We start from the raw sequence: 27,379 nt of genomic DNA, 5'->3' as shown, positions 1-27,379 counted from the left end.
TCCAGTTGAGGTGACCGCCCTTCAACCCAGCTGCCATGCAATGAGGAAGCCCAAATTAGCACACGTGGAGAGGCTCCCCCTCTGTTGTCGGTTCCTTAGAGGAACCAAGGCTCCAGGCCCCCAGCCGGCATGGAGTCTCCGAGACTTCATGCCGCCCCCACTGACGCGGAGTGGGGCAGAGACCTGCCGTGCCCACCGAGCCCAGCCCACATGACCGGCCTGGGAGCAGAATAAAGTCGTTTTAAGTGACTGCATCTTGGGGGGAGTTTGTGATGCGTTCGATAACTGAACAGTGGGCGCCCCAAAACGGTAATCACGGTATAAACTCAAACGGTGGACATGCCCGTGAGATTTAACAAGCCCTTTATAATGTAGTGAAACACAACACAAGAAATGAAGGCTGAGAGGCCTTCCCCCCTCCATTAGTGTACTGTCAGCTCTTTCCAGCTAAAGTCCAGTGTGTCTGCGCCAGGCCAAGCTTTGGCCTCAACCAGGTTAGTGCAAAAACAGTGAGTCCTGCAGACACAAAGCAGTTGCCACTGAATCCCTGCCTGTCACAGTTTGGGAAAGGAGCAGGTGGGGCAGGCTGCTGGTGTCCGCAGAGCACCAAGCGTGCCCTATTAGCAGAGCAGCATGGAGAAGTGCTTTCTCCCCAGGCCAGCAGGGACCTGGGGACGCAGGGATGGGGCCACCCTGCTCCCCCCGCTCCGGCCTGGTCACCACTGTCGGGAGCGTCCCGCAGGGCCTGCCTCAGTGCTCCTGGGTGGACTGCAGCGGCCACCGGGCACCCAGCCCATCTGCCGGGGGTGCCATCGACCTGGGCCCCGCAGGGGGTCTGGAGCCGGGCCCAGGTCCGTCCGCAGAGCAGGTCCTTCCCGCGGCTGGGTGGGGGCCGACCCTGAGCCGGCAGGGCTGGGCGCCAGGCTGCTTGGCTCATGGGCCCAAGAACAACTGTGTCCACAGATAACCAGTTCAAGGTCCAGCGTGGTCAGCGTCCTCAGAGAACATGCTGTGAGAGGTCAGGAGAAGGCGGGGTCAGAGAGCTTCAGGAGGGGGCAGCTGGACAAATGGACAGAGCGCTGTCCAGACTGGGGATGAGGAGGAATTGGAGGAGGGGGACATCACAGGCTGGGGAGGCACAGAAGTTGGGAGACAGTCATTTGCACAGAAACATGTAGAGCAAATTCCTATGAAGACCATGCAGGGCAGGCGGCAGGGGTGGCTGAGGGAACCTCTAGGGAAGCTCTTCCCCAAACTAAGGGCTGTGGATGGCTGACCAGCCCCCCACCCCCGTCCTTCCCCCACCTCTCCACGCCTGGCCACAGGCAGGAGGCTCAGGGCCTCGTCCCCAAAGCCTGTAAAGACACCTCCACCAATCACAGGTGGAGGCCCCAGGTGGTGCATAGTCTCGAGGTGCTCACCCAGCAGCGCCCCCCCGCCCCACCCCACCCCCAGTTCTCCCTGTCCAAGCCCACCTCGGTTACCTCATCCCAGGCATCACGGAGCTCATCTCAGGCTGATCCGTGAGTCTAGCTGCTGCAGGTGTTCATGGACACCAAACGGGATGGTGGGCATCCACATCCTACAACAGGTATGGCGTGCAGGGGCCAGGTTAGAGGAGAGAAGGGGGCCCCAATTCTCTCCTACCACCCAGCCTAGACCCTTGGAGACTTCCCACCTGGCAGAACCAGACCAGTGTGGGGTTATAGGGATCGCAGAGGCCTAGGAGCCCCAAGACCCCTTTCTTTAGACCTGGTTCTACTACTGACTTGCTGTGTGACCTCCAAAAAGTTAGTTAGCCTCTCTGTGCCTCATTCTCCTCATCTGTAAAATGGGGCTTATAAATTCTACCCTAGAAGATATGAGGGATTATGTAGGTGAAAGTGCCTTGGAAGAATTTAAAGTACTGATACCAGACATCAGACACCATAGTGATGGGATAACACATAAGTTTGAACCATATGAAATGGCCAAATTTGCCAGGTCCAAAATAATAGAATATAAGTGATTTCATACCATTGACCCTAATACATTGAGCATTTTCAGGTACCAGCCACTGTTCTAAGATTAATTTGAACCTCACAAAACTGCTTGGGGGTAAATATTACCACTCCCATTTTACAAAGAAACTGAGGCCAGGGTGGCAAAGTTTGCTCGTCCAAGTTCCCACACTGGTGAGGGTGAGAGCGGGGTTTGAGCTCAAGGCTCACAGGAGCTGCACCCCTGGAAAGTCGGGGGCCCTCCACCCATGGGGGGCCAAGACTTACGCCAGTGTCTCCACATGAGGGCACTTTCTCAGGCTGGCAGCTAGCTGCTGGGCCCCAGCAGCCGTGAACTTGTTATACTGGACACTGGGGAGAGAAACCCATCCTGGGGCCTGGCCCTCACTCGGGGCCATCCAGCCCCCGACCAAGGCCACCCCGCACTCTCGACAAGCAGCCCTTCCCAGCCTGGTAGCAGGAGACCCCGCAGTCCCCCCGAGCCCCAGACCCCTGCCACCCACTGTCCACACTCACTCCAACACCCGGAGGGACACCATGTCTGGAAGCACGTGTGCCAGGCTCTCAGCTCCCATGTCACAGATGCTGTTATTGTACAGGCTGCCAGAAACAGAGGTCAGGGCCCATGGGGATCCACGTCCAGGCAGATCCCTGCCCCATTTTACAGAGGGGCAACCTGAGGCCCAGAGACTCCTGGCCGAGATTTTCCCAAGTTCAAATCCCAGCTCCGGGGCTTGTGGCCTGTGTGACCTTTGGCAAGTTACTTAACTCCTCTGTGACTCAGTTTGCTCCTCCAGAAAATGGGCACGATAGAGTAATCGTAGGGAGGAGTAAATGAGTTCATGCTGGTACAACACCCAAAACAGAGCCCGGCACGTGAAATGACTAAATCCTAGCTGTGGTTATTACTACCCCCTGGGGCAGGGGGGGAAGGGGGGGATGGTGACGGTTATATGAGTTACCGCAGATGGCATGACCAGCACTGGGGAATAGTAGGGGAGAGAAAAAACCAGAACCACTGGGCCAGCACGGGTTTCTCGGTGTGGTCACAGCTACCGTGAGCAGCATGGTACATAAAGCGATGGGTGTCGCCGGTGCCAAATGAAGCTGTACACTCGGTAACAATCATCCCTTTAACACGCCAGGTGCTCCCGAGGTTCTCATTTCAAGGCCATGACTTCGCCATGACTCAGCTTCGGGGTTACACTGCAGGGCTGCATGTAAAAGCAGCAGATCTACACTGCAGCAAAGCAGATTAAGGTTAACCTCCGGCATCTCCTGATGTCACAGGTTGGCCAGGACCAGGGCCAGAACCAGGCGGAGGCTTTACAATTCCTTCCTGGGGGCAGGGGGTCTTAGAATCCAGGGGGCTTCCCCCTCCTCCCACAGACAGAGGATTCTTCCCATATTTCATCGATGCCAAGATGTACATGTTCACATCTGAATATCATTGGGATCCAGATGTGTCTGATCATCAATGAATGCCATGGTTTAATTAGCAGTGTTTTCTAAAATGTCAGTCGTATCAGATATTGCCCCCATTTGCCCCATATGCTTCTCCATTCACAATGGAAAAACTCCAAAAGCCCTCTCCGGACCTATGAAGGTCTCCATGCATATTCTGGCCTCCCCTACCTCTCCCACTTCATCTCCCACCTGCTGTCCCTCATTCTCTTTAGCCAGCCACAGTGGCCCTCCTGGCAAAGACAGAACTCTTTCCCACCTCAAGGCCTTTGCATCTTCTGTTCCCTCCTCCTGGAATGCTTGTTCCTGAGCACCTCCCATGGAAGGGGGTCTCCTGACCTCCTTGATGAATTCAATACTCCCCATTGTACCCTCCTGGGCCCTTGTTAGTTTCCTCCCCTGTACAAATCACTATTTAAAAATATTTTGTTTGTACATGTGCTTATCTATTAGGCAAGAAGCTTGAAAGCAAGGGAATATTTGTTTTGTTCATAGCTGAATCTCTAGTTCCTAGCACAAGTACTGGCCCATGGTTGATATTAGAGGTAATTAGATGCCCTGCACAACTCTGGGGAGTGACAATCAGATAGACTATGATTTGCACAATACACAACCCATACAGCTGCACATGGTGACCCTGGCTGGAACGATAAATGGTGGATGCGTCAATAACTAGATGAACCAGATACCATCTCCCCTGGGAATGTGGCTCTGGCTGTCCTTGGCAGGGGATGAAGGCTGAGGAAGGAGTAGGAAAGCCTGGAGAGAGAAGAGAGCTGGCAAGGCTGAGCTGAAGGGCTGGGGCTCTGGTCTGAACTCCCCTCATCAGTCCTGGGACCACCAGGGAGGCAGGCTGGAAGTCATCAAAAGCAAAAAGTGCTATGCCAAGGCCGACCAGAAGGTGGCAGTGCAGGCACTGTGTGAGCTGCAAGAGCCAGCCAAGGCCGCCAATGCACGGTCAGCTCCTAGAAACCATCACCACTGCACTCCAGAAAAGGCTCAGTCCTGCCATCCCCTGGGGAAAGAAGACCAATATTTACTGTGCACTAGAGCCAGGCATTGCGCCAAGCGCTTTCCATAGGCCACTGGGATGGTACCCATTTTCCAAACGAGTAAGCAACTTGCCCGGTTTGTCAGGTGCATTTCCCCAGGCCCTTGCTATCCTCTTGTGCGGGGTGGTGGTGTGGCTCTCCACCCTCCCCCAGCCCGCCAGCCTGGTGAGGGGGGCCCACTCACCTCAGTCTGAGGAGGGACGCAGCCAGGGAGGGCAGGGCCTCGGCGAGCTTGCAGGCGCCCACGTCGGTGATGCTGTTCTGGGACAAGCTGCAGGGACACGGCGAGGGGGAGGGCTCAGGACCAAACTCTCACGCCCCTCCCCATCCGTGCCCACCCACTCCGGGGCAGAGCTGGGGAACTTTCACTTCCCCACAGGGTGGCCCAAGCAGCAAACACATGTCTATCTACCTCGAGGAGAGTCGTGGGTAAGAGGCTGTGAGCAGCACTGTGGGTAACATGCTGATTCTTAGTAAATAGAAAGATACTGTGCCGCCCTTGGCTGCGTGGGATGCGGGGGTGAGGATGAAAATAGAGAGAGGTCACGCCACCCCACACCTGTTCTGATTTGATAGCATCCTTCTTTTCCCTTTGGACCACATTTCCCAACTAGAACTGAAAACGTGTTCATATTATTTGTTTAATGGCAGGTCTGTTATTTTGGTTACTGTATCCCTGTACCTACATCAATGCCAAGTACATAGTAGGTGTTCGATACTTAAGTGGGTGGGAAAAAGACAGGAAGGAAAGGTAGGAGAGGGAGGGACAAAGAAAGGAGTGGTGGGGGCGGAGAGAGGATCTAGCTTACCCACAGCATCACCTAGAATACTATAAATTACTGGGCAAGTCTCAATGTCCTACAGTCAAGGAAATTCCAAAGTGAACCCTGCTGCCATCCCGGGCCCAGTTATGAAGCACAGCGTGGACAGACTTTGATGATCCCCTCCACGTTCAGTAAACAATCATGCAGATCCTCCTACATCACATCCATCCACTTCCCAAAACCCAGGACAGGTGTTTTTTGAGCCCAACGCCGGGTTTGAACTCGCAACCCTGAGATCAAGACCTGAGCTGAAATCAAGGGTTGGAAGCTCAACTGATTGAGCCACCCAGGTGCTCCTTTTTTTTTTTAAATAAATATTTACTATTTTGATGATAATGTTTTAGTGACACATCCTAGTCCGTCTCTCGTCTCACACCGCCCAGTGTAACTTCCTCTCCTTAAATGTTACGTTCATCAGTGTGTGCTTCATAATCACGGATTTATTTGTTTGCTTGTTTACGAGGAGTTCACTGAGGTCAGGGGCTTTGTTTGTTCTGTTTAAAGCTGGGTCTGCGGGTGCCTGGGTGGCTCAGTTGGTTAAGCGACTGCCTTTGGCTCAGGTCATGGAGTCCCTGGATCGAGTTCCGCATCGGGCTCCCTGCTCGGCGGGGAGTCTGCTTCTCCCTCTGACCCTCCCCCCTCTCATGTACTCGCTCTCTCTCATTCTCTCTCTCAAATAAATAAAATCATTAAAAAAAAAAAAAAAAAAAAGCTGGGTCTGCAAGGCCCGGAATGGTGGCTGCACATAGTAGGTGCTCCTTTGGTATTCGCCGATTAAATTAACAAATGAGCGTTTGCGGGTGATTCAATCAAGAAACGACTGAATGGGTGAGTGAACAGAAAAACACAAAAACCCAATGCAGCAGGAAGGGCAGCTCCAGCACTCACTTGAGAGTCTCCAGGGCCCTCAGCCGAGGGAAGGTGGCTGACAACTGCTCGACACCCTCATCCCCGATCTTGTTCTCACTCAGCGAGTCCAGGCTGTGGGTGGAATCAGACAGAGGGGCCATCAGCCCACACCCAGGAGGCCAGCCTCCTCCCACCCCCGCCCCCACCCCCACCTTGGACACACCATAGGCAAACTTTCCAGAGCAAATCTGCATCCCCCAGGGCGGCTGACCAGTTGGCCAGCCAGGGGACAAGTTTCTAACTCCCCACAGACATGAATCGGTTTTTTGTTTGCTTGTTTTCCCTGGGAGCCCTGTGAGCTCTGGCAACTTCCTTAACCCTCTTGGGACCACAACTGTGCAATGGGCTCCTGCTCCCAGATGGAACAGCATGGGAGCCCAGGGAGGGAAAGGAGTTCCAGAGGTCACAAAAGGACTCAACCTTTTTTATTCTTGGGCATTCTCTCCTCTGTCCTCCCTTCCCTGCAGTGGGGTCATCTGGTCCTTCCCACCAACCACACTGAGGAAGCCGCAGGAGAGAGGGAGGGAGGGAGGGTAGGACAGAGAAGGTCGGTCCTCCTGTGTGCACCTTCGCCAGGGGCAGGGTTTGAGGTTATCAAAACCTGAGGGTGCCCGCGTCCATACTTACTCCAGATGCTGAAGGGAGGAAAAGGCCTCGAGGATCCTCACCAGTTTGGGAAAAGCCTGGGGGCCTAAGACAGAGCCCAGCCTAGGAGGCAAAGAGCAGAGGTAAGACCCCGAAACTGTCACGGCTCCTCAATGTGGCACCAGGGTGGGGTGGACATGTCACAGAAGGCACGTCCAGTCTGAGGCCCCCTCCCCTCCCTGCCCCCCAGTGCCCTCCCTCCCTTGATCCCCACTAGGTGGCACCCCAATCCCTTCTGTTCTGGCCAGACTTCACCGAAGCCCCCCAAGAGGCAGCTTGGGCTCCTGGCCTGGGAAAGTGTTTCCCAAATTCCAGCCTGAGGACCACCACCAGTCTTGAGAAAAATGACTTTACTTATCTGCCATTACATTTTTATTTTTAAATTATTTTTTAATTTAAAAAATTTGTTACTTAAAAAATAAAAATAAAATAAAATAAATAAAAATAAAAACAAGAAAATCTCTACACCCAACGTGGGGCTCGAACTCACAACCCTGAGATCAACAGTTTCATGCTCTACTGACTGAGCCAGCCGGGTGCCCCTGTGTCATTACATTTTAATAACAAATAAAACCATTTATTGAGAACTTATTATGTGCCAGGCACACACGGGGTCCTTCACTCAGATGTCATTTCACCCTCACAACTCTGAGCTAAGGGCACTTCGTATCCCCGTTTTACAGATGGGGAAACCGAGGCACAGAGGGATTAACTAATTCACACAAGGTCTCACAGGCTGGATCAGCATTTACACCCGACTTCCAGGGGAAGAAAAATAAAGACAGTGCAGGGCTCTTTTGTTCTGCTTTTAAAATATGGTTAAACGGGACTCAACATAAAGAACTGTCTTTTATTCTGAAATTGTGTCCTTTGGAGTGTTTTTGGCACGAAAATGTTCATTCTTTGATAAAATTGGTGCCAGCAGGGGCTATTTTGCTTGTTGGAATGAACACACTTGATAAACATGAAAACATGGTAACTGCATATAGTCCTTCAAATTTACTCCAAAATATTCTCCATCTTTGCAATCTCAAAGTCTGGGAACTTTGAGCCTCGATAAAAGGTCATGAGATGGGAGTCCGACGGCTGACTTAAACCTGGGCCCTACCACGTGGCTCCCGTGGGGCCATGTGGGCAAACCCCTTCAGCTCCGTCTTGGTCTCCTCAGATTTGGCCCCTGTCTCATGAGCCTGTTGGAAGGATTACGGAGTTCGTGCATCCAGTATTGACTGCTCGCCCATGCGAGCCTGTCGCGGACAGGGCCGTGAACAGAACAGACAGAAATCCTGGCCCTCGTTCGTGGAGCTGACAGTCCCGTGGGCAAGACAGATAATGAAAGAAATCGGTAAATTATCTGGTGTGGGAGATAATCAGTAATACAGAGAAAAGCACGGTGGCAGGCGAGGTAGAACTGTACTTTCAAACATGGGAGCGTTTGGCTCCGTGGAAACCAGAAGGAAGGGAGAAAGTAGTGGCGTGGGCCGTGCGGATATCTGGGGAAGAGCATCATGGGCAGAAGGCGCAGGCAGTGCAGAGGCCCTGGGGCCAGACCCTGCCTATGAGGTTGGAGTCCAGCAAGGAGACCCCTGGGGCTGGAGTGGAGGGAGCAGGGAAGGCAGTACGGGAGATGGAGGAGGCCTCTTCAAGGGCTGAATCAGGACCCTGTCCCCTCGCAGAGCACCTCACGGGTTCTGAGCAACCAACAAGACTCATCTCCAGGCCACTGGGGCTTGCGTGGTACCGGGCGCAGTGGCTGGCAGTCACACACCCAAAATAGTCCTTTCCTTCCTTCCTTCTTCAGATCTTTCTTGGGGCTTCTAGCCTGCAGGTGGCTAGTCTCCTGGTTCTGGGCCATTCCACCTCAATGCTATTGTTCCCCAGAGCACACTTCCGACCTCCATCTAGGGGCTTTTTAAGCTGAAAATAAGTCAAAGTCAGAAGGCGCCCTTGGTGATTGTTTTCACACATTTCCTCTTTCCAGCAACATTTTTATTTGTGCACAAATGTGGCACCTTGTCTCTGTTCCAAACCAGAAATGCTTGCCTTTTTCTGGGGTGCGGGGGAGCAGAGATCAGGAGGGGCAGGTAACTGGAGGGTGACCAGCTGGGGACCTTGGGCAAGTCACTTAACCTGGCTAGGCCTCGATGTTCTCATCTGTAAGATGGGAAGGTAGTGACTACCTCCCAGATCATATATAAATTGCACTGTGTACACTGCAGGTGTTTAATAATTTTTTCCTAATCATTAGGCGATTTTCGATCCCTAACAAAGATAGCACACGAATTTAGCTTCTTCCTTTGTTGGAACAAGAACCAGGCAAGCTTCAGCCCTTCGTTCACCTACTCCAGAGAGTCCCCATGGCCTCCCCGCCGCCCCACGGGCCACTGATCACAGCAGGGGGTAATTGTCCGTTTATACTAGACTTCAGGCTCATTGAGGACAGTGGCCTCAGTCAGTGGATTGTGTCTGTCCAATGAATGAATGGGAAGGAGCATGTTCACCAGTAAATGGGCCACTTAGCATCACACCCGAGAAGCTCCAGCCCCAGCCCTGACCGGCCGGGCCCCAGATGCTGGAAGCTGGTTTCCAAAGGGGCGAAGCAAGAATAATCTGGGGCAGGGGGCGGGCACCTGGGTGGCTCAGTTTGTTAAGTGACCGACTCCTGATTTCAGCTCAGGTCATGATCTCAGGGTCCTGGGATTGAGCCTCGTGTCGGGCTCCAAGCTCAGCACGGAGTCTGCTTGTCCCTCTCCCTCTGCTCCTCCTCCCACACTCTCTCTCTCTCAAATAAATAAATAAAATCTTTTAAAAAAATGATTTTGGGGACCCCTCTCCATTCCCAGTGGCTCAGGCCCAGCTAATAATGCCGGGTAAGAAACCTCACGGGGACCCGAGACAATTCACTCCTCTGCTTACGCAAACTCCAGCTTCTTTAGATCCCGGACAGCAGGGAGCTCTCCAGCTGTGTCTTCTGAGGAATTCCTTGTCCTAGAGAGAAGGGGCAATGTTAGTGGGGAGCAGGCTCTTCGCCTGTCCCTGAGCCCCTACATGAGTGATTCAGGATGCCTGCCTCAAATTCCCGGGGAGGCCTGCCTTCCTTGGAGGCTATTATTGTCCCCCGTTAAAAAGAAATAGAACAGGATGTTACGAAGGCGTTCTTACGGGTTTCATGGAAAGCAGATGCTTACCAAACCCGGCCCAGGCAGCACACAGTAGGTGCTTAAACAGTGGATGAGGACAGAATAAGAAACAGCTGTTCTATAGTCAAGTTTCTCTGCCCTCTGGACCTTAGTGCTCTGCCATCGATCACATGGGGACAGTACTCGTCCTGCCTACCCTGAAAGGTGGCCATCGGTGACATTTCTGTTACTAGATGCAGAAAGCACCTCCTCAGCCCTCAGCAGGGAGTCTCTGTCTGGCTCTAGCTGAGGACAAATTGGGTTCATGATGGCAGGTTTTGAAGGGCACGAGGTGATGGGTCCTGGAGGCTCTGCCCTGCCTGCTGCAGGAGATTCTGGGCAGCCTGGGGGAGGGCACGGGATCTCCCCAAGGAGAGGAGAAGCACCAATGGTGAACTTTAATGCTGGGTCCTGCCTGTCCTCAACCTGCATGGTCTGAGCCACCTCTCATGCCCTCTCCTCCTCACCTCTGGATCTGCACGAGGTTGCCGAGGTCTTCCACATCCTTCGGGGACTTGGCCTTGAAAGGCTCGATGGTGAACTTCTCCTCCACTGCCCGGAGCAGCTTGGTCTCCCCACGCTGCTGTAGAGACTCCCACAGCCCCACCATGTCACTCAGCGAAGCCCTGCGGAGGAAGGGCCTCAGACCCAGGCACAAGAGCCGGGCTAGACCATAATGGAGGGGCAGCTCCATGAAGGAACCTCCTATCTAGTCAGACGCTTTCTGTCCTCAGCTTCATCCCTACTTCCTCCAGGAAGCCTTCCATGACCACTCCAGTTCCTAATGATCGCTCCCTTTTCTCAGCCCCCCCAGTGGTTTTGTTTCCCTTTTTGCTTTGGCTACCAGGAAGCTCAGCGGTAAATTCTTGGTTGAACCACTACAATGGTATAGGACTTTATAACTTGGGTAAAGTATATTTGGGGGGAAGGTGGGAGAAATTTTCTGCAGATTAGGCTAAAGTGATCAAACAGATCACAGAAGGATTTAAATGAGCCAAGTTAAGGAATCAAAGGGGTAGAATATGATCAGATGCAAGTTCTAGGAAGACTGCTCTGACGGTTGACTATGAAGTAGAATGGAAAAGGGAGACGGGAGGTGGGGAGCTCGAGGGGAGGCTGTGGCTTTAACCATGACAAAACAGTGGCTTGATTAGGGGATGGAGAGAAGAATACGAATTTGAGCCCAGATCAGTCTTAGATCCTAAATGTGGCCCAGTGCCTCGCACCTGTCAGGCCTTCAAATATTGGTTGAAGGGGCGCCTGGGTGGCTCGGTCGGTTAAGCGCTGGACTCTTGGTTTGGGGTCAGGTCATGATCTCAGGGTCATGAGATCGAGCCCCATGTCTGGCTCTGCTCAGCGTGGAGTCTGCTTGAGATTCTTTCCCTCTTCCTCCCCCTCTAACCCTCCTCCCCCACCTCTCTAAAATAGAAAAATTTTAATTAATTTAATTTAAAAAAACCCACAAATATTGGTTGAAGACGCTGCCCTTCACTGGCTGTGTGACCTTGGGCAAGCCGCTATCCCTCTCTGAGCCTGGACATCCTCATCTTAAAAAGGAAGGAATCACTTCCGCCCCCCCCCCCCCCCCCGGCTGCCATGCATACTAAACGAGACCCCACCGCAGTGCTCAGCACCGGGCACAGCGCCAAGACCATGGCGGAAGCCCTCTGCCCTGTCCCCTGCCCCCACCTGAAATGGGTGACGCAGCTGAGTCCCACGAGGCTCCCCAGCCCAGCGGGGTCAATGCCAGTGCTGCGGAGGTCCAGGGAGAAGTCTTGGCCGGCCGCCGCCAAGGCACTGCACAGCACGTAGGTGTTGGGTGGTGTGAGCCGGGTGCCCAGGAAGGAGAGGCGGGCTGGAAGCCCCTGCACCACGTGCTGCCAGATCGCGGCGTCCGCGGCCTCATGCGCACAGTGCAGCAGTTCCAGCAGCCGCCCGGCCCGGAGCGTCCCTGGCTGCAGGCCCTTCAGGTACCTGCTGAGCACCTTCTGCTTCCTGGCCCCCACGGCGGCCGCAGCTGGCCCTGCCAGGGCTCCGAGGCAGTCGGCGTGAGGCTGGAAAAGCAGGCCAGCCAGGAAGCGCGGCACACCCTCCAGCCAGTTGTCATAGGGCCTCTTCTTCCTCGGGGTCAACGCCAAGTACTGCGGCAGCTCCTTGTCCTTGATTTCAGTGCTCAGGGCCAGCCACACGGCCCCCAGGAAGCACTGCAGGAGGAAGCTGGAGAAGGCCAGCTCCACGTCTGGGGCGCCCGGGACGGGCTGCACCAGGCCTTTGGCCACGGCCCAGGCCCTCACGGCGGCCGATGGGAACTGGCTGTCCTGCAGGGTGCCCCGGTGTCTGCGGCCCAGCTCCCAGGCCAGCCTGGCCAGTCCTGCCAGGGCCTCCGGGGGGCTGTCGCGGGCTGCGGGGCCCAGCAGGCCCACGTAGAGTCCCGTGAGCGTGGAGGGCAGCTCAGCCTTGTCACCCAGCTGTAGGAGGGCCTCGGAGAGCCGGCACACGGCCCGGCACACGGTGGGGCTGTGGCTGAGGCTGAGCAGGAACGGCTGGCCCCGGAGGAGGGCCAGGGCTCGCTCCTGGCACGCAGTCGCCCCAGTGCGCTCCAAGTAGCGCGTCACGTAGGTCTTGGCCTGCTCGGCTGAGAAGCCGGCCACCTCGAACAGGACGTCGGCCTTGCTCAGGCTCTGGGCCAGGCGGCCCCAGGGCCGGGCCGTGAGCAGCAGGGTGCAGCCTCGAAGCAGCTTCCGCTGGAAGAGTCCGGCCAGCAGCCCGCGGAGGGAGTGGGGCTCTGTGGACACGGGTCCACCCGCGCTGTGCAAGAGGCCGTCTTGGGCTTCAAGCCCCTCGAAGGCGTCCAGGATGAGCAGAACCCGGTCGGGCCGCCTCAAGATGTGTCTGAAGACCTCCTCGTCCACAGGCCGTGGCTGGGGGCCCAGGCAGAAGAGCAGATCCTGCAGGCGGTAAGTGTCCCCTTTGGCGCGGTCCAAACAGTGGCAGGGGAAGTAGAAGACGAAGTCATACTGGGGCAACTGGCCGCAGGCCCAGGCCCGGCTCACTTCCCGGGCCCAACGGCTCTTCCCCTGTCCTGCTTTGCCCAGCACGGCGATCACCTGTGTCTCCCGCGGCCGCCGGCAGTCCCCGGCAGCCCCCAGCACCTCGGCCAGACCCCCGCGGGCCAACTGCCTCTCTGCCCAGTCCGGGGTGGCCAGCTCCCTCTCCTGGTTTTTGCCACTGCTCCTCTCCAGCCGTGCTTTCACCAGCTCCACCTCCACCAGGATGCCTTCCGGGCCGGCGAGCTCAGCCTGGTACTTGTCCCGTAGGGAGCCGCAGAACTGCTCCACACTCTCTGCAAAGGCCCAAGGGTGGGTGTGTGTGTGCGCGCGCGCGCGTGCTGGGCGGGGAGGGTGCTAGCACCACCACGAGGCCAGCCCGACCACCAGCTGTGCCAGTCAGTCCCCACCCACTGCCTTCTTTATTACTGCCTCTCTCAGTTACGCAGACATTCATTCATTCACTCATTCACTCTCACACCTGTCATTCACCTGTCTTCTCCCTTGTTTATCTATCCGCCCCTTCATTTACTCACTAACCCCCTTCTGCTTTTGCTCCCTCACTATAGGAAGGCCATGGGGTGGGGGGCAGTGTTAAGGTTTAAGAGAGTGGAATCCATGTATCTGGTTAAAATCCCAGCTCCACCGCTAATTACTGTGATCTTGAGCATGTTATAGACTCTGCTACATCTCCGGGGATGCCCCAGGAGTCCCTCATCTGCAAAAGGGGGATAACATTAGGGCTGTTTGCGACATGCATGATTTAATATATCTGCTTAGAAAAGCACGCGGAACGGAGTAAGACTTAGGAGCTCGGTCATCCTCTCATCATCTCACCTCCCATCGCCCCTGTGCCCAGAGTCAGCCCCCTCCTTCATCCATCTCTCCCCTCATTCATTCCCTTGGGCTGGAAAACAAGGTGCCAACACCTGGTGTGGGCTTACGAGGGCAGGACCTCAGCACATGTGACTTGCTCATAGAATCAAGTGAGCAAGTGAACGGATGCATGAGCAAGACCACCAACAGAGAAGGGCTGAGTACGTGTTGAGTGAGTGAGTGAAATAGAAGCAGACCCGGGCTTCCACCTCCTGCCCCAGGGCACAGAGAGTCCGCCACCACTTACCAGGCCATTTCAGAGGCTTGCTGGAGACCTCGTGAGCTGCCCGGCTTTGGGTAGGGGACATCTGGTCCTCTGGAGATGAAGAAGTTCAGGTGAGGGGCCTGCCTGGGGACCTTCCTGCCTCGGGGACATTCAGTCCTCCGAGGCTCCCAAAGGCAGAACCAACGGGGGCGGGGGGGTGGCTGGGTCTTCCCCGAGACAACAGTCATAAGGTGGTGACCTGAGGCTGTATCCTACTCAAAGAGGCTTTTAACTGGACCAGCTGTGCTTTATTATTATTTTTTTAAGATTTATTTATTTATTTGACAGAGAGAGACACAGTGAGAGAAGGAACACAAGCAGGGGGAGTGGGAGAGGGAGAAGCAGGCTTCCCGCTGAGCAGGGAGCCTGATGCGGGGCTTGATCCCGGGACCCCGGGATCATGACCTGAGCTGAAGGGAGATGCTTAATGACTGAGCCACCCAGGCACCCCTAACTGGGCCAGCTATGCTTTAAAAATTTTCACCAATGTTTTAAAAATCACAGTATCTATGTAAAAACTGAGATTTGTAGATTCTGCTGACAAATCAGAAGATCTGGCCACACTGGGTCTGGTTTCGTGCTGGGTGGCAAGTAGCTGAAGGCCAGTGGTCCGGTTTAGGTGGAACACGTGTTCTCTTATGCCTTCCACTCCCTGGAGACCCCCCTACCTTGTTTTACCCTTAAATGCAGCCTGCCTGTCCCTGTGGGTGGCCTGGTCTGTGAACCTGATTGAGACGATTCTTCCCCCCAGGGCCTCCGTCCTGCTTCCTGTAACTCTCACCGGCCCCCGAGGGTCCTTACCTGTCGTATTTGCACGGGAGGTCAAGGCTGGTTCTGGCATTCCAGGAAGGTCAGCTGCAGACGGGGCAAAGGGGCTGGTGGAGCCGGGCCGATCTGGGAACTTGGGGAGGCTCTGCACAGCTGGGCCACTGGAAGGAAGCACTTGGCTGGCCTGGGGCATCTCGCCTACATTGGGACAATGGGAAGGGTTAGAACAACCAGGTATCCACCCAGGACCCAACTTGGGTCACCCCCACCCCATCCCAAAGGAGGCTGTGTGGCTTGGGAAGTCTGGGGAGGAGACTGGGGAACTTCCAGAGGAAGACATTTCAGGACAAGACTGAAGAAAGAACTCTGGAGTTACCCCTAGCTCACAGAGACTTGGTTTCCCCACCTGTGAAATGGGCACAGTCAGCTCACAGAGAGCTTAGGGCAAGTGCTACTATAACATTCTTCCTGCTATACGGTCAGTGCTCATTTGCCTGGAGGTCAGGTCAGGGATGCTCCCTTCCTTCTGGACCACCAGCACATTATACGAAAAACTGGCATACAACATTTAAAGGATGCTCTTAGTTTGGGTGGAAGTCTCCCCACCTGACTTCATCCTCTCTCCCATCCCTGAGAGCCCAAAGGAGACTTGCCCTGGGCAATTCACAACTCCTCAGTGTGGGAGGTCAGCAGAGACCATCCTGCCGATCAGGAAATAAGGCAATTCCAAAAAAGCCACGCAAGGATGCACACCAAAACAGTTCACCACTCTATACTAAGAGTGCAGAAGAGCCTCATTAACTCTTGTAAGCATCTCATTTTGTTTGGCTTGTGGATGAGCATGAATCAATGGGATTTTAAAATATAATAAAGTTTAATACAAAGGAAAAAAGGCAAAACTAAGGCTTGGTGGGGAAAAGTGATACATAGAAAGTCCAGCCCCTGGGTGGGTGGGTCACTCACCCCGACCACCTTGGGGAGCTCTGCCCTTATGCTTTGATATTTGGGAAAGGGGGTCAGAGAAGGGTGTTCTGGGGACGGAGGATCTTAAGAAGGTGCCAAATGCCTGGGGTTGGGGGAGGACAGGATCAGGGAGTAGTCAGGTAGCCGCGAGAAGGGATGGGGGGCAGGCTTTGAACACTCACCTTGATAAATGACCATACCAGACACCCCCGTCCCAGCCCCTGAGATTTGCCAGAGCCCCTGGGGCAGAGAGGGGAGGCCAGGGATGATCTGGATGCGTCCAGCAGGAAGACTCGGGCAGCTCAGCAAGGAACTGGAAGGGGGCACTGGGGAGACAAAGGCAGTGAGGTGGGATCCTCCAGAGCAGCAATGTTCGTAATCCTGTTCTCTGATTATCCGATTAAGATCCGACTCCCTTTCTAAAGGGCAGGCTCCTCTGTCCCCCCAGAGCAGCAGCTGTGTCTCTCTTGCCCGTGGTGGTGTCCCCAGCACCCGGCAGAGTGGCGGGCACAGACAGGGTGCTCAGTGCATAACTGATGAATGAAGAGAGCTGATGAGCAAATGCCCTAATGGGTGGGGACTCCCTGCTATATCTCCCAGGGATGTTTCCTTCCAAGGCACATTCTCTGGCACAGGCTGAGCTGATGAGGACCCTGAGGATGGGACTAACTGGGATGGAAGTGGGTGACACCAAGGGGCGGTTCCTGTCCCTGGTGGGCGCTACCATGGCCACTCTTAAGGCACCCCCAGGGAAGGGGGGTAGGAAGCCTACCCTCTCTAAGTCCCTAACGTACCAGGCATCAGGACGGTCTCCTCCAGCCAGATCTGGCTGGATGCTGGCTCCTTGTTGAACACAGCAGGTGGTGACAGGTAGGGCAGAGCTGCGGAGTCACTCACTGACCCGACCATGAACGTGCCAGTCACCATGGGCACAGTGAGGGGCTCAGCTGTGAGCAAGACGACCATGTTAGATCCAGGGGACCACGGATGCGATCTGAATGGGTGCCTGGCAGGGCCCTTCTAGGGAGGATGGCAGAAGCACAGTAGATCTCTCTCCGGGTGGTTGGAGGGAGCTCCCATCCTCTTCTCAGCCCTGGGTGAAGCTGCTTTGTCTTCCTCACTCTGTGCCACTCAGGGGCTGGTCTCCCCCACTTTGCAATAACAACAGGGTGGGATGAGAGGGCAGGTGGAGGGAGAGGAGGCAGCCTCTGGTGGGAGGAGACGGTGAGCCTGGGGAAGAGGCTCGCTGAGGCATGGGGCTCTCGGGAGGCCAGAGGGCACTGGGTGACCAGCTGACCCTAGGTGACTCTGTACTCCAAAAGGAGAAGTGTGGTCTGGAGGGGCAGTGGAGTAAGGTGGGAGGCGGGGTCTCGGCTCTGACTCAGAATTAAGAAGGGGTGTCAGGGGCGAGGCTTTGTAGGAGAAGTTGAATCTCCCAGCAGCCTTCAAACTGCAGAGCAGGGGGCTATGGAACCGTGATCTTGGTTTGAATCCCAACTCCGCCTCTCACTAGCTGTGTGATCTTGGACAAGGGACTTCACCTCTCTGAGCCCTGGCTTCCCTGCCTCACAGTCTCCCCGGGTGCACCCCACCCTGCTCACCCAGCTTCCTGTGCTTCAAGTCCACGGGCAGCTCCTCTGGGAAGGCTGCAGAGAAAACAACATGGTCAACCACCCCAAGGAAGTTGTGGTCCCAGCCACGAGGGGCCCATGAACCCCAGCAGCCCACATGGCCTTGCCTTAAATGGCTGGAAAGTGGCCTTGCAGCTCTCAGTCCCTCCCCTTCCTCTGACCCTTCCTGCCCTGCTTGTCCGCTTGTGCCCAAACCCCACCTTGAAGACCCAGGGCAGCGAGGGACTGGAAGAGGCTGAAGCGCAAAGGGGACACAAGACGAGTTTGAGTTTAGAAAAATAAAAATGAAAACAACAACAACCTGCTTAGGGTCCCTCCCTAGCCTTGTGTCTTTGCAACAGAGCCTTTCTGAACCTTTGATCGCTTATCTGTGAAACAGAGGCGGGGCTTCCTACTTTTCAGGAGTACATGGAAAATCGGTGAGCTAGGGACCAAGTGCCAGCACAGTGACGGAGGAAAACCCTATGTGTCCCTGAGCAAGGGGCTGGCGAAACAAATCACAGTTCACCCACCCAGTGAATTTCCACACAGCCCTAAAAAAGAACAAGAATGCTAACGGACGTACGGGGAAGTGTACTGGTGTCTGCAATTTACTTTGAAATGTTCCCAAAATAAAACGAATGGATGAGTGAGTGGAGAGAGGGATGGACAGATGGAGAGAGATGTGTTAAGGCAAATACAGCCAAACATCAACTGGAGACTGTTAGCGCTACATGGTTGTTTGCAGTACGATTCTTTCACCTTTATTCAATGTTGAAAAGTTTCATAGTAAAATGCTGGGGAAAATATTTATCAAATAAAACAAACAAACAAAAAAAGCAAGCCAGCAAGAGGAATTCCCTGGAGGGAACCGGCAACATAGGCTGTTTTCAGGGAGGAAAACTGAGGATCTGGGGGACAGGGGTGGGAGGGAGATTTTTTTGTGTTCACTGAATATCCTTGCACCTTTTGAATTTTTATAGCACCTGCTTCACCTGTTGACAAATGAAGAAATAGGTACAAGCCCGACACATGGTCTGGAGCATAGGAAGCTCTCACTCGACTGTTGAGCTCGTTTTACAGATATGTTCATTCAGCGGACATTTACTGAGGCACTACAGCACGCCCTGTGTTAGAACTTAGTTAATGAGTCCAGAAGACAAGAGACAAGATCGCTGTCCTCACATTGGGAACTAGTCAAAAAGCAATAAAAAAAAAAAAAGTCCAGATGGTGGCAAGCACTAAGGGGCTAGGAGAGACACAAACAAGGTGAAAACCAGCGAGGTGATCCATGTGGAAGGGTGGTCAGGGAAGGCTTTCAGGAGGAGGTGACATGTTAGCCAAGACCTCAAGGATTCAAAGGAGCCTGCAATGGGAAGAACTGGGAAAAGGGCATTCCAGATAGAACTGCAAGTGCAAGAGCCCCGAGGCTGGAGGCTGGGAAGGGTACGTGAGTTCTAGGAACGGTAGGAAGCCAGTGTGGCTGGAATGTCCTGGCCCAGGGCAAGCTTGGAAAGGTGGGAAGGACCAGATCATATAGGCCTTGTGTATATATTTTGTAGTCCTTGGAGCTTTAACAGGACAGCAGAATGATCTGATTTGCATTTAAAAGCTCATAGGGACTGCCAGTAAGGACAGATTAAGGAGAAACGGAGACAGAGTAGGAGGCTCAGAGAGGGACAAGCACTTGCTCAAGGCCACACAACCCATAGATAGCAGACCCAGGACTCAAACCCAGTTCTTGCTGACTCCAAAATCTATGGTTAAAGACACCTCCCTCAAATACAGGGGTGACAACTAAGGATGAAAGAGAAGCCAGAGCCCAAATGGCCTTTGGGAAATGGCAATCAAGACAGCCAGGGGCAGAGACACACCTGGAGAATGGCCATTAGCACCTGGGCTGTCTGCTTCTTCCCTGGGTCACCAGGGAACAGCAGTGAGGGGGGTGAGGGGTAGAACGTCCAAACCCAGGCAGAGCAGACAGGACTTAACAAGGGAAGCCACTGGGAGCCACAGGAGGCTCTGGAGCCAAGGCAGGGCCAGGAGTCAAGCAGGCCGAGGTCAGATCAGAGAGGGGCTTACTCACGTCTTTTCTGACTTTTCTGCCCTGCTTCCTCCAGCACCTCGACACTCTCGCTGATCATTTCTTCCAATCCTATGTGCTCGACTTCGGAAAAAAAAAAAAGACACCAACACGTAGTCAGTGGATGCCCAAAGTGAGCCTTCATTGTCCCTATGTTGGGGTGGGATCTGACTGCCCTTCAAAGGGTGGTCATCAGGTATTATGATGCTCCCCAAGGAACAAGGAAGGAAACGCAGGCTGAGCCAAGAATCCCCCAACTTACTGAAAATGTCTTTGCCCAGACCATCCAGTTGGGAGTCCTGAAACACGTACTGGTCCAGTTCCGCTGCCCAGACAAGGAAAAGAACAGTCAGTCCATGAGTTTTCTGAACACCTCTTGTGTGCCTGGTCTTGGGGTAGCTACCAGGGAACTGTGACCCTCCAGCCTTGGCACACACGGGGGTGCTCAATCAGCGTTTGCTGAATGAATGATCAAATTAATGAAGGAACCCTGAACCTTCATGGGCTCTTAATCTAATTGAAGGGATGATATGCATCTATGAAAACTTAACTATCGCTGTCAAGTAGTACAATGCAGTGTGGTAGAGTTGTCACGGGCTTTAAGTTTAAATCCCAGCTCTAACCCCCATTAACCTACTAGCTGTGCAAACTTGGACCAACTGCTTAACCTCTCTGGGACTCCACGGCCTCATCTGTGTAATGAGAACAAAAAATGCCTGCAACCCAGGGATGGATGGTGAGGATTAGAGGCTCCACCTCTAAGTTAAAGCATCAAAAATAGTAGCTAGGACACCAAAAGCACTTACTAAATAGTGGTTAATTATATAAAGTGGTACATCACTTGGAGCCCAGGGGAAGACAGCTATCATGGCAAGAGGTCAGAGGAAAGAGTGTATGGTGGCGCAGGTCTGTCAGGGAGGGCTCCTGAGGGAAGGGATCCTGGAGCCAGGCCTTGAAAGATGGTCACAGTCAGAGAGATGGGAAGTGGAGGGCTTCGGGCAGCGAGGACAGAGTGAGGAAAGTGTTTGAAAAACTCAGAGACAGGTGTCCGCGGGAAAGTTTCATGCTGGGGGAAAGGTAGGGTTGATTTTATCAGCAATGGAGAGCCATAAAAGGGGAGCAGTGACCATGATGACTATGACGATGGTGATGGTGGTCGTGGAGGGGGGTGCCTAACTTACTCTTTGCAAATTCCTTTCCTAAACACTTTACACAGAAACTCATCCAAACCTCAGCCATCCCATGAGGCGGGTGTGATTATTACACCCACTATGCACATATGGAAGCCATTTTCTAGACATATTTCAAGATGCCTCAAATGACTGGATGCTCAGGCCAGAGCCTGGCTTTCTAGAAGCACAGAGAAAGCCCACAGACTTGAGCAACAGATTTGGATGAAGCTTCTGCCTCACCTTGCTTTGGCAGCTTCCACTTCCTGTGTAGATGCCCCCAAGCGAAAAGCCCCTAAATCCTAAGTAATGCTCAAATCCTTCATCACTGCTTCCAGTTGTGAGGAATATGAATGCCCTCAGCACCAAACACTTCTGCTTCCTCAAGTAAGTTCCCAAGAAGGAAAGGAAGTGGGCAGATTTCTCAGTTCTGTAATTTTTGAGACACATAGTTACTACTCTCCATTTTCCACTTTGTGTGCTGCAGGATTAACTGTGCACTGGGGAAAGACTGGCCACATTCACGTTAAGCACAGACCTCCTGAGTGATGTGGTTCTTGGGTTGCCAGGAAAAAGGCCACGAAAAACGGTTGTACAGGTTGTTCACTGCACAAGGGTGCCCAGCAAGAGGACAAATGGGGGCTGCATCCTCCAGAAAAAGGGGCATCTTTTTCTAATTCAACAGAGCCTCTGTATGAGATAGTGGTGAGGAGGGAGCCTTTACCCCACTTCCCTCCAAAAAACAAAAACCAACAGCAACACATCTCTCCAAAGAGTTCTGCCCTTATCTGAAAATAGTAGCCCTTTTTAAACCTGCAAATCAGCCTCTCAGCTTAAGCCTTAGAGAACCTCTCCACCCTAGACTCTTTCCTTTTCGTGGTTAAAAATAAGGACTTTGAAATGAGAAAGACCTAGCTTTGAATCTCAGAGCTGCCCATTACTATCTCTAATGCAGCCTTGGGTACACTGTTTTACCTCTCTAAGCCTCGATTTCCTCCTCCATAAAACGGAGATACTAATAGGATCTACTTCCTTTGTTGTTGTAAGGATTCAATGCAATAACACACATACAGTGATCTGCATGCAACAAGTGCGCCCAAATGGTAGGTCTTACAAATACTAGAGTAGTCTGGCTTAGGAGCTAGGGAGAAGACAGGGAGGGGTATATGGTATGGGCTGTGTGGAAGGAAGGAAAGAAGAGCAAGAAATATAAAAAGATACAGAACTGGAGGCAGAGGATACAAAAGTGAGACTTTTTTTTTGCCTGGTGGTCATTGGCCAAGGGGTCAATCTCCCTTCTTCCCTGGGGTCTCTTTTCTAGCCCTTGCTTTGCATCCCCCTTGCCCTAATTTATGAGGGAGGAGACTGCTGTGGCTTGTGGTGAATGGGTGAGGTTACCAAAAGAGAAAAAGGAACTCTTCCCCTCAACTGGCCCTTTTCTGGGTTCAGAATGCTTCCTCACCGATATTGGCATAAGCCTCCCTGGTCTCTTCATCACCTTCCATGTCACACAACAGTTTGCTGAACTGTTCGCAGTTGATGGTGTCCATGTCGGGTTCTGGAGGGAAAAGCCCCATGGATGAAGCAGGAAAGGTTTGGGAAGAGGGCTGGTGGGGAAGGAAGGAGGCGGGGCGGGGCTGGGAGAACTCCTCTTTGGAAAGCAAACAACACGCAGGCGTTTGGAGCTGTCCGCGGTGCTGACCAGAGTTCAGCGGCCAGAACGTCGCCCAGTTGCTGACTGTCTCCACCGCAGGCTGAGGGGGGTGAGGAAGGACTTGGGAGGGGCCAGAGGGAGGAGAGCCCACCTGAGCAGAGCTCAATCTCTTCTCTAGCCAGGTCCGTCTGGTCATAGAGGTGGTAGAGCTGCAAGGGATCGGCACTGCTGTTGAGAAGCTCCAGGTACCCGCCTTCTAGAGACCCCAACTCCATGGCGGCACACTGTCCGCTGCCTGGAAGGAAGACACATTTAGTCAGTGCAGGGAGCATTGGAAAGATGGAAAGAATTAACACCTACCATAGCTACTAGCTGGATCACCTGGTGAAGGCCAGGGTTTGGGAGAGCCAAAGAAAGTGAGCAGAAGTACTCATTCAGCATCTCTCATATGCTCTGGGCAGTGGAGAGAGCAAGTCATATCTCCTTCCTCCAAGGAACTTATAATCGCTCTGGGAAGATGCCCACCATACAGGGAAAGGAAGTGGGGAAGTGTAGATTCAAGACACCTTACACCTGGGATCCAGGAGACTTGAGGTCCACATCTAGTGCTGCCATGAGTGATAACAGTTGAGATTTGTAGAGCACCTACCTTGTGCCAGACACATGGGCTAGCACATTCCATTCTCACATCAACAATCATATGAGGTAGATACTCTTACTATCCTCAATTTCCACATGAAAACACTGAGGATCAGAGACGTGAGGTGACTTACATAAGGTGACCCAAGGCCAAGTGGAACCCAGATCTGGTTCTGGGCATTCTGACGCAGGGATATGCAATTAAGCCCTATGCTCTATCTACTGCCTTGGGTGACCTCAAGCAAGTCTCTGCTCCTCTCTGTGCCTCAGTTTCCTAATCTGTAAATTGAAGGAGTCGGGGCAGATTCTAAGATTCTTTTTTTTGTTTTTTTTTTTTAGAGTTTATTTATTTATTTGAGACAGAGAGAATGAGAGAGAGAGAGCACATGAGAGGGGGGAGGGTCAGAGGGAGAAGCAGACTCCCCGCCGAGCTGGGAGCCCTGATGTGGGGCTTGATCCAGGGACTCCAGGATCATGACCTGAGTCGAAGGCAGTCGCTTAACAAACTGAGCCACCCAGGCACCCCTGATTAAAGACTCTTAATAGGAGTTTGGTGCCCTAGGCACATCCCTTTGAGATTCTAAGATTCTTCATTTGGTGAAGGGCATATCAGATACCTTAGATACCACTTCATTCAATCTTCCAAACACCCTGGACATGTCCACACAAAAACTTGTGTATGAAATTTCATAGATGCATAATTCATAATAGCCAAAATATGGACACAACTCAAGTATCTATCAATAAATGAATGAACAAACAAAATGTGATAAATCCATACAATGGAATACTATTCAGCCATAAAAAGAATAAAGTACTGACACAGGCTACAGCATGAATGAAACTTGAAAACATGACACTCAGGGAAAGAAGCCAGACACAATGGGCCATAGATGGTATGATGCCATGTATATGGAATGTGCAGAATAGGCAAATCTTTACAGATAAAGTAGATTAGTGGTTGGTTAGGGTTGGGAGAGAGTTGTGGAAAAAACTGGGGAGCAAATGATCACAGAGATGGGGCTTTTTTTGTGGGGATGTCAAAAATGTTCTTTAGCTAATGTGGGGATGGTTGTACAACTCTGTGAATATACTAAAAAGACCACTGAACAGTGCATTTTAAATGAGTGAATTGTGGGACATCCTGGTGGCTCAGTCAGTTAAGCATCCAGTTCTTGATTTCAGCTCAGGTCATGATCTCAGGGTCCTGGAATCGAGCCCTGTATTGGGCTCCACGCTCAGCAAGGAGTCTGCTTGAGATTCTTTCCCTCTCCCTCTGCCCCTCCCCCACTCTGTCTTTCTAAAAATAAATATTTTTTAAAAAGAAATAAATGGGTGGGGGCGCCTGGGTGGCTCAGATGGTTGGGCATCTGCCTTTGGCTCAGGTCATGATCCCAGGGTCCTGGGATCAAGCCCCATGTCTGGCTCCTGGCTCAGCGGGGAGCCTGCTTTTCCCTCTCTCTCTGCCTCTCCCCCTGCTCATGCTCCCCCTCTCTCTCTGTACCTCTCTGTCTCAAATGAAAAAGTAAAATCTTTAAAAAAATGGGTGAATTACACACTATGTGAATTACATCCCAATAAAGCTATAAAAGCAAAACAAAAGCGGATCGTGAAGATAGGCATTATTGTTTCCATTTTGCAGATGAGGCCAACTAGTCTCCCTGATAATATGCAGTTCTTGCTGGCTAGAGTCACTCTGAAGGCTTATGCCCACCGCTCCAGGTTCCTGCTCTACTCCCTAGTGCGTTCATTTCCCAGACCCCCTGTAACAAAGTTACAAACTGAGAAGCTTAAAACAACAGAGCCTTAGTCGCTCACGGTTCTGGGGGCCAGAAGTCCAAAATTAAGGTGTTGCCAGAAGTTCTAGGGGACAGTCCTTCCTTGCCTCTTGTAGCTTCTAGAAACTCTTGGCATTCCTTTACTTGTGACTGTGTGGCCGAATCACTGTAATCTCTGCCTCAGTGGTCCCATCATCTCTTCTTCATGTCTCAGATCTTCTGCCCCTCTCTTAAAAGGACACTTGCTGCTGGGTTTAGGGCCCACCTGCATAATCCAAGATGATCTTATTTCAAGGTCCTTAACTTGATTACACCTGCAAAGACGCTTTCTCCAAATAAGGTCACATTCACAGGTTCTAGGGATTTGATGTGGACATATCATCTGGGGGCCCCCATTCAACCTCCTATACATGAAATGCAGACACTTCCTGGAAGGACTCAGAGTTTCTTGGAAGAGGCAAGAGGAGAGCTGGCCTTGAAGGCCAGAGGACCTGCCAGAGCCTTCTGAGTGCCCCCACTTGGGCCGCAAGAAAGTGGAGGTGAGGGAGAAGGACTGAAGAGGGAAGGGTCAGGAGAACACACACACACACACACACACACACACACACACACACACACACCTCACCACTGCCTTCCAGCTGCTTCTTTTCATTTGATTCATTAACAACGCTCACTACCTATGGAGGGTCTCTGCACAGACCCCGGATATCACGGAGAATGAACTTTCCAGGTCAGCCTGGGGCCCTGGCTGGGGCTGCCTGTTGATAATGGGTTGGGTGGGGGCCGCAGGAACCCAAACATCACACACTTGCCTCAAAGGTCCAGCCAGCCATGACTGGAGGAAGCGGAACTGAAAGATGGGGTCCCCACCCTTTTCTTGTCATGAAGCCAAGCCTGGGGGGCGGAGGAGAAGAATTCCACCCCTCCCGGTACAGTGGCTTGAGACCAGAGAAGAAATCTGTTCTCTCCAGAGAGGTAAGAAAAGACCCCCCCACCCACTCAAATCTTGCCGGGTGCCTTCCTCCCCTTTTCAGTCTGGGGTATTTATGGACAGCTTACATTGTCGCAATCCACCTCTTTTTCCAGGCAGCCAGACCTGGTGACAACAGCTCTGGATTGAGCCTAACCATTTCGCCAATGAGTCAGGTGACTTTGGTCAAGTTCCCCAAACTGTTTTTTCACAGGGTAACAGGTCTGCCAGAGGCCTTCAAGTCCAACCTCCTTCACTCTACAGAGCAGATGAGACCCTGAGAAGGGACGCGACTTGCTCAAGTCCCCATAGCCTGTCCCTGGCCAAGCCTGCACCTGATCCCTCCCCAGCACAAGACTCTCAGTCCAGTGCTCTTTCCTGCTGATCAAAATGTTTCCGTTCAATGAACAATCCCCATCATATCTAGGCCCAGGAATAGGGAGGGACCAGGTCTTATCGCAGAAGGGTGATGGCAGGAGGTGCCATGGAGAGGAGCTTGAAGAAGTATAACCCAGCCCCACTATTGACGGGCTCAGCTTCAAACTTTGGACAACATTGCCAAATGCGATCAGACCCCAGAGAAACACACTGACGGAAGAGAAAAAAGCCAACCTGCGTGAGCTTGGGAGTCAAATTGCCTGCCTCTGAAATCATTCCTACCTACCAACTCACCACAACCTGGGCAAGTTCATTTTATCAACCTCCTGGAGCCTCGGTTTCCTGATCTGTAAAATGGGAATAATAACCGGTAACTCATTAGGATCCGGTGAGTTAATTCTCATAAAGCCCTCAGAAAGGTGACTGGCCCTTAGCAAGCATTTAGTGAATGGTGGCTTAGAACGGCATCCAGCACATACATGGTGAGCAAATGTGGGAGATGACCATCATCATCACTATCATTATTTATGATTATTAATTCGCTTCTAACCTCTGTGGAGTTGACAAAGGGGCCCTTCCTTTTTCATTCCTCCATAAGTCACAACACTGTGAAGCCAAGCTTTCTGTTCTTTTACTTAAGGAGATCCCACAGACCCCAGAGGAACAAGAAAGTCCCACAGCCAGCAATGCAGCCTGGGAGGTCTGCTCATGTCCCCCATCGCTACCACTGAGGAGTGCCTGGGAAAAAAGTCATCCATGGGCCCAAGTTCTGTGTCATTGGCTAAACCCAGATAAGAAGACATTTACTCTTGGGCTGCCTGGGTGGCTCAGTCAGTTAAGTGTCTGGCTCTTGATTTCGGCTCAGGTCATGATCTCAGGGTCATGAGATTGAGCCCCACATTGGGCTCCATGCTGAGCATGGAGCCTGCTTAAGATTCTTTCTCTCACTCCCCCTCTGCTTCCAACCCCTCCACTCATGTGCTCTCAAAGAAGAAGAAGAAGAAGAAGAAGAAGACATCCATGCTCAGATATCCCCAACATATACCTCCACACCTTCCTTCCAGCTACCCCAAGATGAACCCTGCGCCTTATGCACTTGTCTTGAG

At 52.7% G+C, this 27,379-nt stretch overlaps 1 protein-coding gene and 1 non-coding gene across 2 annotated transcripts; both read right to left on the bottom strand.

Annotated features, from left to right (window-relative positions):
* Positions 1 to 753: 753 nt before the first annotated feature.
* On the bottom strand, positions 754 to 22,789 carry CIITA (class II major histocompatibility complex transactivator). The gene is made up of 19 exons (XM_044915069.1): positions 22,660 to 22,789; positions 22,317 to 22,412; positions 19,948 to 20,010; positions 19,689 to 19,769; positions 17,594 to 17,638; positions 16,787 to 16,939; positions 16,175 to 16,318; positions 15,063 to 15,227; positions 14,244 to 14,312; positions 11,763 to 13,416; positions 10,541 to 10,699; positions 9,811 to 9,882; positions 6,877 to 6,957; positions 6,229 to 6,321; positions 4,701 to 4,787; positions 2,517 to 2,600; positions 2,268 to 2,351; positions 1,485 to 1,582; positions 754 to 1,128 (listed from the first exon to the last, which is right to left on the bottom strand). Exons 1-18 carry the CDS (start codon positions 22,781 to 22,783, stop codon positions 1,507 to 1,509), a joined length of 3,330 nt encoding a protein of 1,109 aa, XP_044771004.1. The 5' UTR covers positions 22,784 to 22,789; the 3' UTR covers positions 754 to 1,128; positions 1,485 to 1,506.
* On the bottom strand, positions 7,360 to 7,432 carry TRNAN-GUU. The gene has a single exon. It is a non-coding gene; the product is annotated as a tRNA-Asn (tRNA).
* Positions 22,790 to 27,379: the final 4,590 nt, after the last annotated feature.

The sequence above is a fragment of the Neomonachus schauinslandi genome, chromosome 5, assembly GCF_002201575.2.
Source record: "Neomonachus schauinslandi chromosome 5, ASM220157v2, whole genome shotgun sequence".
NCBI lineage: Eukaryota > Metazoa > Chordata > Mammalia > Carnivora > Phocidae > Neomonachus > Neomonachus schauinslandi.
The sequence above is the reverse complement of the archived record's forward strand: the minus strand, read 5'-3'. Positions and strand labels throughout refer to the sequence as shown.